Source organism: Macrosteles quadrilineatus, unplaced genomic scaffold, assembly GCF_028750875.1.
Source record: "Macrosteles quadrilineatus isolate MER2022 unplaced genomic scaffold, UCM_ALF_1.0 Scaffold_6__1_contigs__length_79288215, whole genome shotgun sequence".
Taxonomy (NCBI): domain Eukaryota; kingdom Metazoa; phylum Arthropoda; class Insecta; order Hemiptera; family Cicadellidae; genus Macrosteles; species Macrosteles quadrilineatus.
In genome coordinates, this window is record NW_026542599.1 from 77153643 (window position 1) to 77164010 (window position 10368).

The window sequence follows — 10368 nt, forward strand, 5'->3', positions numbered from 1 at the left end:
TTGCTTAGGTGAATCATCACCTATACAACCAAAAATACTTTAGACTGACCTTCAGATAGTTTTCGAGTTATATTTGTGAATCTTTAGCAAGGTACTTTAAAGAATAATTTACCTGAGAAGTATGCATTATTCTCGGCACGTCTGGACTCATTAAAGCTCTCACAGTGCAACGTCAACTCTATAATTATGATGTTACTGTTAACAATAATTTGATGGTGGTAATTGTGACGATCTGCATTGCATAACAAGCATCACAATCGTAATGTTCGTCAAGCACTAACTGTTGGTTGATAAGTTATAGTTCCCTAGTGTTACGCACCATATAACGTATAAGCATTATATAATATAATAATATAAATATATAATATACATAATATATTAAATTATTGTAGTAAATAAGTACAATTAAACACCCTGAATATTATATTTTTAAAAGAAGGGACATGTTTCGGACATAAGTCCATCTTCAAACTTCAAATACGACGATATACAACTGTTATTTATTTATTTCGAAATACCTTCTGTTATCGTATTTATATTATTTTGATTGAAATGAAATATTAAAGCCCATTCAGCTAAAATAGCTGAATAGTTGGAAAACACTTTTTCAATTGAACTATAAGCAACAACATCATCAATCAAAATTGTCTATGTTCACTTATGATTATAGTTGATTCCTAAGGTATGTATGTTTTAATAATACATTTAAAACAACAAAACCCCTAGCTTTAAATTTAACCATTTTTACCACTCAGACACTATTGCAGGTAAAAGCAGGTAATTTTTATTCTCGTAAGCTTACGGTTGGTATTACTGTAGTATGTCCCCTGGCCTACGTTGCCTTAGCTAGGTTCAAGATGGACAAGGGACTGACCAGACAGTTTGTGGCAGCTTTCATAGGTAATATCAGTGTTTGATTATTGATATATAGTAATAGTTCATCATTAACCATCTATAATGCTTTATTCAACGATACTATACGGATGTTGAAGATTTTGTTAAACTTTTAATGTATTAATAATATTTTATGAGTATTATATTTATTAGGTTGTTTATGTCTATAGTTTGTGGTTAGTAATACAAATTTAATAAATTGGAAATTATCCTTGGTGTACGACTGTGTACGACCACACAAAATTTGTGTTATACGATCTATTAAAACATGACAGTAGGCCTAGTAATTTTTGAGATGCAAAAAGCCACTAACACTGAATAAAAAGCTATAAACCATGATTTTGTGCATGCGTTTATCGTAATAATGCATAAACATAAACTTACAATTAATCGTTAAATACCAAAAACTTAGAGCTAGTTAATCAAATAAATTTGAAATCAACACGAATTTCATAAAAATTACTTTACAATGTGTATCTGCAGAGCACTAGTTTCCCCTTATAAAATACATGGCTTTGCGCACGAAAATTTAAATTCAAAATCTAAACGTTTTATTCCATACCAAATAGTTTAAAACGATATTACGCACACAGTTTCATTCATTCATGTACTGTATAATCAACAAAGTTAGTAAAATATATTTGACTAATAGAGTTAAACTAAGGGAAAACTTCTTAATTTACAAAATTAACTGTTCTTACACCAAGAGCTTTGGACTACTCACTCTAAAACCACCTACATAATGTTTTTGACCAGAATACTATTTCCGCTGTAACAACTTTTCACAGTTAATAAACTTAAGAAATTGTTCCGATTAAGACATTGTTATAAGTTGTTTGTTAAATCACTTCCGTCAAACAACAAAACATATTGCAGTACCGGTTTTGATCATTGCACACCTCAGTGACTCTCGAACCATTGACTTTATAGAACCAAACGCACGATCGTTGGATTATTGCCAGCTGTTTTATAGTCAACTCGCATCTTGAATACTTAGACAACTACGATAAGGCAACCTTATACATGCTAACTAGCTATCGGGATTATGTAAAGTAATTTGAGTTCACTTGTCTTAGCACTATAAATCATTTATAGGTTAGACTTTTGCGCCTAACTAGTTTATTCTGAGGGATTTGAAACTTAACTATTGACTTGAATGAGCATATGAACAAGCACTGAAGATATACAAATACATGAAGATATATACATATTGCGATTTAGCACCTACAAATCTATATGTACAGTCTTAAAATCTCAACCTCATCTATATAAGGTGGGTAGGAATATAAAAATATATCATAGTAGCTGATTACACCAAAAGCCATAATGGACTTTTACCGATTACTGATTGATACTGAAACCGTTGTTGGATAGATACAGTTAATTATATTGATTTGGGAGTATATTAATGATTTATCTCCGATCAAAGCTCGGTCCCAAGTACTGTAAAAATGTTGTAGATTTTAGACATGTTTCCTTATAGGTTTTGCATGGTTTAAGTTTATTTTATTTGAAATACGAATAACAATCGTCTTGTATTCCTTAAACACTTATCTATTAATTTTAAGATTACTAACTACAGTAAGTAATTCCTCACTATCCTTTCATTACGGTACGTCATCTCTACAAACCGTGTTTATTTGTCTTTTTATCCGATGATTTTCTAACATTTTACTGTTCAAAGAGGGTTGGTAAGCAGGCTTCGAATTCATTATGTTTAATATGACCATTCTTCTTAAAATACCTTTCCTACTTTATTTTGAGGAAATTTACTAAAATTAACAAATAAACAAACTCTGAAAACCAAAAACACGAGCGAAAATTCAGCAATAATATGTTTTTAAAAAATCCCCCTTTGTGATACTATTAAAAACGTTACAATTTTGTATTTCTTCCATCAGTACACAAATTGTAGAAGGCACCCAAGTTAACTCTTGTTTTGATACAATTTTAGCAGGACAACCTTATTTACTGATGGTGTATTTGTTTTGTTTACACACATTACTTCACCACCTTATCCGCATTGCTGGTGGTTGGTATACTATACACTATTGTAGTACAGAAGGGTGTTTTGTCAGGTTCGCTGTCAGTGATGGCCGCCGGCTGTAGCTACGGATGGGTGACTCCTCTACTCTCACAATTCCACTCTCCGGACTCCCCTATACCTCTCACGCATGTAGAGAGCTCATGGGCCGTCGCATTGATCGAGTTTGGCAACCTCTTCACTTCTATTCCGGCCGGATTATTGGTGAATGTCTTTTTATATACAGGGTGAACTAACTTAAGTGTGACAGTAGCTGATAAGGACAGTTTACTTTTTATGGGAAACTCTCCATTATTTTTTTTTATTGTTCCAAATTCCAAAAATATGACCACCATGTTCCAATATGGCTGACAACTTATTTTTTATGCAACACCCTGTATTTTATAATTGTTTTTAAATACAATTTAAAACGTATTTATGCCATGACACTTTTTTCTTTAGATACTCGTTTGAGAGTTACAGCTAGATAAACCCAAGAAAAAATAGTTTTCAGTGTACATTATGCATCACGTAGTTCCTGAACAGGAACAAGTAAGTTCGGAGAGGAAATACGAGGAGTAAATAAATCTTGAAAAAGTGTTTACATTTTCAAAAAAAATCATAAAATACATTACAAAAATATTGATTCCATTACTTCAAAAATGGCCATCATTTTCCAAAAGGGCAGACAACTAGAAGAATGGAAAACTGCATTTTATGGTCTTATAAGAATGTAGGGTGCAATTTTAAGACTTCTTTACTCTTCGCATTTTCTCTGTAAACTGTTCTTCTTATAATAAAAAAGTTAGCTATTGAAATGAAAAATGAAATGAAATGAAAAATGATTTATTTAGTCAGGCAAAGTTAGGGCCACATGGCCCTTTCTTACACTTAACCTGTTTATACAAATCTAAACATACAAATAAAACAAAACAATCTACAATACAAATAAAATACTATAATCTATTTACAATATTTAATGTAAAAAGAAACAATAAACTTTTAAAACATACCACCTTACATAAACACCCACACACGCACACACCTACACACGTACACGCACACACACAACACACACTCGCAAGAACTAGCACACACACACGCACACCTGTCAGTGATCAACCAAGCGCACGCCTAGGATATACCAACCATGGCCATACGTCCAGAAAACAGATTTTTTAGTGCTGTCACAAACCGGGGACGGCTATCAAGGGTTTTTATGGCTAGAGGGAGATCATTCCAAAGGCGACAAGCAGAAACAACAAACGCTCTGTCATAAACTGCCGTTCTATGATGAGGCATACGCAAAGTTACTGAGGCAGAACGTGAGTTTCTTACACTTTCTTCAGCTACAAATTTGAAGTCGTTTAAAAAATATTTTGGAAATTTTGTTTTTAATATTGAATAGGTTATCATAAGAATTTTTATTGATCTTAGGTCACATAGTTTTAGTAATTTAGAATCAACATAAAAAGGAGTGATGCACTCATTACGTCTCAGATCATAAACAAATCTTAAACAGTAGTTCTGAGTGCGTTGGAGAGCATCAGCGAGATTTACAGTCATGTCATTGATCACAGAGTTACAGTAAGTGAAGTGAGGGAAAACAACTGATTTTACTAGGTGTAACTTTATGTGTAAAGGTAAAAAATTATGTAACTTCTTCAGTGAGTGGATTGATGCAAACACCTTTTTACGTACGTCTACTACTGCATCTCCCCAGGTAAGCGTCGAGTTTATAGTAAGTCCTAGATTTTTCACTTTGTCATAGTAAAGTAAAGCTGTCCCATTTATAGTTACTGAGTTCACTGTGTCAAAGTCAATTGAGTTTCGTAAACGTGAATGACAAATTATTATTGGTCTTGTTTTTGTATGGTTTAGTCTAAGTCCATGTTTATCAGTCCAGGTAATGATTTTCTCGATGTCTTCGTTGATTTTTAGAACACTGTCATTGATATATTTTGCTGAGAAATGTGTATAAATCTGTAAGTCGTCGGCATACATATGGTATTTACAGTGTGTGAGGACTGAACTCAGGTCATTTATGTATAGTACAAACAGCAGAGGGCCAAGTATTGACCCCTGAGGCACACCACAAGTAACTGTCTCCCAGTCAGATCGTACGTCATCAACCACAACACATTGCCGCCTGCCTGACAGATAAGATCCCAGCCAGTCCAATACACCGATTGAAAACCCTATGGCCCTTAACTTTTCCAGAAGAAGATTATGATTTACGCAGTCGAAAGCTTTCGAAAAATCAAATAGTGTTAGAATTGTACCCTGCCGACGTTCCATTGCTTGTCTAATTGCTATTGTCACACTGTTTCGCATATTATTACATTTCAAATAAGACTTGATATTTGTTTAAATATATTTCAGTATTTGAAAAAAGTTAATAACTTGGATCTAATGTCAAACCCTACGATTTCAAAATTGTCTAGTTCTTCTATTTCGACTACTATTACAGACAAGACAACCTTAGTAAAACGTGATACATGTTGCCTAATAGCAAGCACTATGTAATAATTTATATTAGTACACATAACTGCGCATATTTCAACCCAATAGGGATGAGAGATGAATTTGTTGCTGGTGAGCGCATGCTACTGTTTTAAACAAACAATTAATTCTTCCACCAAAGCAGATTATCGAAAGCCAAGATGGATTAAGACACTCCCAAAAAAATTTATATGTACCTAAGTTTACAGGTTCGTATCAGTGCCCTTCTTTTACATACAGGGTGTCCCGTAAGTAAAAAGTCAAACTCTGGGAAATGAATCTATGGGAAAATCAAAAATATTTTTTTTCCAAAATTGCTTCGTTAACCAGCTATTCGCCATTTTTTTTTTCAAACTAATATATTTATCTTAAAAATCCTTGCTGTAAAATGGGACAAAACTGACTAGCTTAGCATTTTTCTATCCCATTTTACAACTAAAAATCTTAATATTTCAGCTATTTCTTATTCGATCCTTTTGAATTTGGTACCATTTGATAGGGAATTCAACATGCCAAATAAAAGTATTCATGTAAATGTTTCATAAAATCATCCATTTTTTTGTAATTGAAGTTTAAAAAATTTAAATGGCTGCCATTTTGAGATGTTATGATGAATCAAGTGATTTTTAGTCAATGCTTAAAATACATACAAGTTTCATAATGATCGGTTGAATAACTTTTAAGTTACATATATTAATGTGAAAAAAAAAATGGTGAATATCTGGTTAACGAAGCGGTTTTGGAAAACATGTTATTAAAATGTTTCTTTATTTTGACCCATTAAACCATTTTCCGGAGTTTGGCTGTTTACTGTTTACATAGGCGAGCTTCATAGTCACTAGAATGTGTAATAGCGTCAAACCATAATGCGTTAAACCATTTGCTAAAGTTAGCTGGAAGGAAAATTGTCTAATTTAATACATTTTCACCGGATAATTTTTCTTTGGTAATAAATTCGTTGAACTCTTATTCAAATATAATCAATATTCATTACACTATTACTCTTAATTTATAAACGTTTCTACTCACTGCATGATTATTTTGGCACAGCATATGTTATAGCTATACACACCTTTTGGTGCAATTTACATAGATAATTCATATTTTAAAATATTTTTAAAATCACTTATAACAGTCATGGGATAGTGCAGTATGTAAATAACATCATTGGTCAATAGAGTTGAATTGTTAATAATTGCATAGTTCTCCATTGTCTATGTTCCGCATCCACTTATATATAATTAATTTTTTTTAATCTTTATACAACTAAATCTACAGTTTATTCATGTAGATTTGCAAATAATTATGAAAGTTTGTTTTTGTCATGAATTATGGTGGAAATATAAATGGAACGTGAAAGTATTTCCCTCGTTCTCTCTTAAGGAGTGTATATTATAGCTTAAAGACCAACTAATATTATGAAAAAGTACAGTTTAAGGCCTTTAAATTAGTTAACTAACATTTGTTTGTTATTTCAAGGTTAATCGCTGGGGTAGAAAGTCCCTTCTTTTGGCTACAGCGCCTGTCTACGTCATGTCATGGCTCTGCATTGTGACTATAAAGTCAGTCACATCTCTCTACATCGCTAGGACCATTCAAGGACTCGCCATGGGCGTCATATACACAGTGCTACCCGTCTACTTGGCGGAGATCGGGTCCCAAGATGTACGAGGAGCGTTGACGACATTCTTCGAGGCCATGTGGTATACAGGAATACTTATGGAGTACATTTTAGGTCCGCATCTCTCTTTCACCTCGTTCACACTAGTCACTTGCTCAGTACCAATAGTGTTTTTTGTGACATTTATTTGTATACCGGATTCGCCTTATTACTACTTGATGCAAGGCGATCAAGTAAAAGCAGCTGATTCATTGATTTGGTTGAGAGCAACAGCAGACATCGAAGAAGAACTGTATAGCATGAAGAAGACGATTGAAGAGGAGAGAGAACAGAACAGGTCTTGGAAGAATTCAGTTGTGACTCGTGCTAATGTCAAAGCTCTTATGATTGTCGAGATCGTGGTTTTGACCAAGTTCATGAGTGGGATCGCTGCAGTATTGTCGTATTCTTCAGATATGTTTGCTTCTACTGGCTCTACCTTCACAGCTGACAACTCCACTATCATCATGGGTGTTTTACTTCTTCTCACTACTATATTTGCTGGCGCTCTGGTTGACAAGGTGGGTAGACGACCACTGTTACTGATTTCGTGTTTTGGTTGCTGCATCACTGAGTTCATATCTGGTCTGTTCTGCTTCTTACATACAAACTTCGCAATGGACCTTTCCCCATATAGCTGGGTTTTTATGACGTCTGTCATGATTTACTGTGTGATTTTCTCCCTCGGCTTGGGGCCATTAACTAACACCCTGAAAGGAGAGTTATTCCCATCTTTTACAAAAGGTTTTGGGTCAGGTTTGACGACTATGACGGATACCATTTCATGTTTTGTCTGCCTCAAAATGTACCAAGTTGTTACTGACAGTTACGGGATCTATCTCAACTTTTGGATTTTTTCTAGCTTTAGTCTGATGGGGTTCATGTTAATCTATCTCTTGGTTCCAGAGACTAAGGGCAAGACGTTTATAGAGATACAACAAATGTTGAATGATAGTAAAGACGTCTCAGTCAATACTACATTACAATATGACTTTGAAGCTGAAACACAGCAATGTAGCACTGAAGAGGAAGCTTAGGATAAGTCATACTTGCTTTACAGTTACAGTGACCTAATTTTCGTTATTATTTTGGGTTTTTATTAATATAATTGTACTTATTTGTTTGTACTCAATGTATTAATTTTATTAAACAGCTGAATTCCAAAAGTCTAATACGTTTAGCTCATCCATTATGATATCTTTTAAATTGCCTACAATGATTTAAAGTGCATCGTACAACATACAGTAATTACAGTACGGTTCACGAGAGTCTGCAGTTGAGGGAGGAGCCTATTTACCACGTGACTTCGAAGGAGCCAATGAGGACCACGCCCTGTTTTTAAATCTATACTATTATATAAAAATCTAATGGTGTCTGTATGTGTATTACTAATAGGTGCAAAAACTACTGAACCAACTGGGCTAAAATTTTACAAAAATATAGTTACCATACCAAGGACCATTATAGGACTGTTCACATTTCGATACCAACCGCAGGCTTTGCCCCTTTGGCTTTAAAAGTTCTCAGGTGAACATTTTAAAAGTAAATATTGATTGGTCTCCATGGCTGTGATGAGAACACTAACAATGTTTGTTTACATTTGCTTTAACATTTAAATGTAAACAAGAAGAACTGCTAAACTGCATATTTCACAATTTCAGACAGCTGATACAAAGAAATTAAATATAATATGTTCCATAAATATGAGGTAGGTTTATTTTAATCTAACTTTTTATCATGGATTATTTATTCTAAAACTATGTCAATGATTATAGAAAAAAAGATATTATAGCCGTTGCTGTATTAACTCCGGCTCTGCTTTGGATTCTTAAAGCGTCTTAAGTTAATAATCTTAAGTGAAAATAATGTTATTGATATGTTTTCATGGAAACAGTATGAAAATTACAATGTATAGATGTTTTGTATGAATTTGGAGGCTACTTTAAATAAATTCTAACTGCTTCACATGTGTTAGATTAACTTAACATAACTTGCACATCACATTGTTTTTTATATGTATATTTAGGTAAATTAAGTTATTGTGTTTTGCTAAACCTATGCTTAAATTAAACTAAAAATATCATCAATTACTAAATTGTCGTTGATTTTTGTTTTCTAAAATCTGTTGTATAGGCTATGTATGTGTAACTATATTTAATTATCAAATGGTAATACAAAATAGAAAATACTCTTATTTTATCTTAACATAGCTTTCAGTTCACATTTACTTTATTTGATACATTTATTATTTGTGTTTTGCCACACCACTGATTAAATTAAACCAAGGAAAATATCATAAAACTAAGCAGTACACAGTGTTCTTTTGTTTCTAAAATCAATGAAATATCTGTTACTATGTTTTCTTAATGGTAAGTCTGAAAATGTAAAGGCAATGGACGATGGAACTGATTAAAAGTAATGGTTTGTATATTAAGTTGTTTGTTGATATTTTTGTATAGTAGAATCAGAGATGCAATGGAACATCTGTATTTGCTATTACATTTTTTAGTCCTTGATGCTTTGATAATCATATTAGTTTTGTCTGCTGTCTTTAATTCTAAATTATTTGTTTGAAATTTTTTATAGTACCTATAGATATAGTTTCTTTAATATTTAAAAAGACTGTATTGATAAGGCACAGCAATATTTCTAAAGTTTATAACAGCTGACTTAGTTTTTCTAATGATTTATTGTGGGTGAAAAAACTTAAGATGAAAGGATTTGTGATTTAATTTAAAGAAGAGTTTAATATAAAGATATTTAAATTTAATAATTAGTATTTTTGCAACTTCAAAATTGAAATTTAAAATGTCAATAATAAATTTAAAAATGTGTAATCAAGGGAGATGAAGGTAAATCTGGTAAATTATGTATGTCAAAGTTTTACTCGAAGATTTGGTCAGTTTTTCTCATATCAGCCTACACAAGATTTAAAATTAATCAAAACCAAAATGGTGGTATCCACTACTTACCAGATTTAAAAGACATAACTTAAACGTTTCTATTAAGGCCATAAAAGTTAAATTTTGTTTCTAAAAGCGTTGGCGGATGTGTAACTATTATATGCAAGAGATAAAGATTAAAATGTTTTTATTTTGTGTCCTCTTCCCGTTGCAAAGCACGGGTACAACAGCTAGTCTAATATAAAGCTGATTTGAAAATATTGTCTATTATTCTTTTATTAGTGTCAAAGATTAGAGAAATGGGTGATGTTGCAACGTCGCACTAGTCCAGTCTTGGTATTTGCTTCCACCATCTGCTGACTCTCGTGGCCCCTAGTGTAATTGAT

General features: G+C 32.8%; 1 protein-coding gene across 1 annotated transcript; it reads left to right on the forward strand.

Moving 5' to 3' along the window:
- Positions 1 to 840: 840 nt before the first annotated feature.
- Positions 841 to 8237, forward strand: LOC128996598 (facilitated trehalose transporter Tret1-like). Its single transcript, XM_054421993.1, has 3 exons — positions 841 to 900; positions 2973 to 3142; positions 6899 to 8237. Exons 1-3 carry the CDS (start codon positions 858 to 860, stop codon positions 8114 to 8116), a joined length of 1431 nt encoding a protein of 476 aa, XP_054277968.1. The 5' UTR covers positions 841 to 857; the 3' UTR covers positions 8117 to 8237.
- The last annotated feature ends 2131 nt before the right edge of the window (positions 8238 to 10368 follow it).

Bases quoted from the DNA above. Each gene is read 5' to 3' on its own strand.
- LOC128996598 (XM_054421993.1), top strand. From the start codon at position 858: ATGGACAAGGGACTGACCAGACAGTTTGTGGCAGCTTTCATAG. The intron at 901-2,972 runs GTAATATCAGTG...GTGTTTTGTCAG, and splicing joins GTTTGTGGCAGCTTTCATAG to GTTCGCTGTCAGTGATGGCC. The intron at 3,143-6,898 runs GTGAATGTCTTT...TGTTATTTCAAG, and splicing joins CTATTCCGGCCGGATTATTG to GTTAATCGCTGGGGTAGAAA.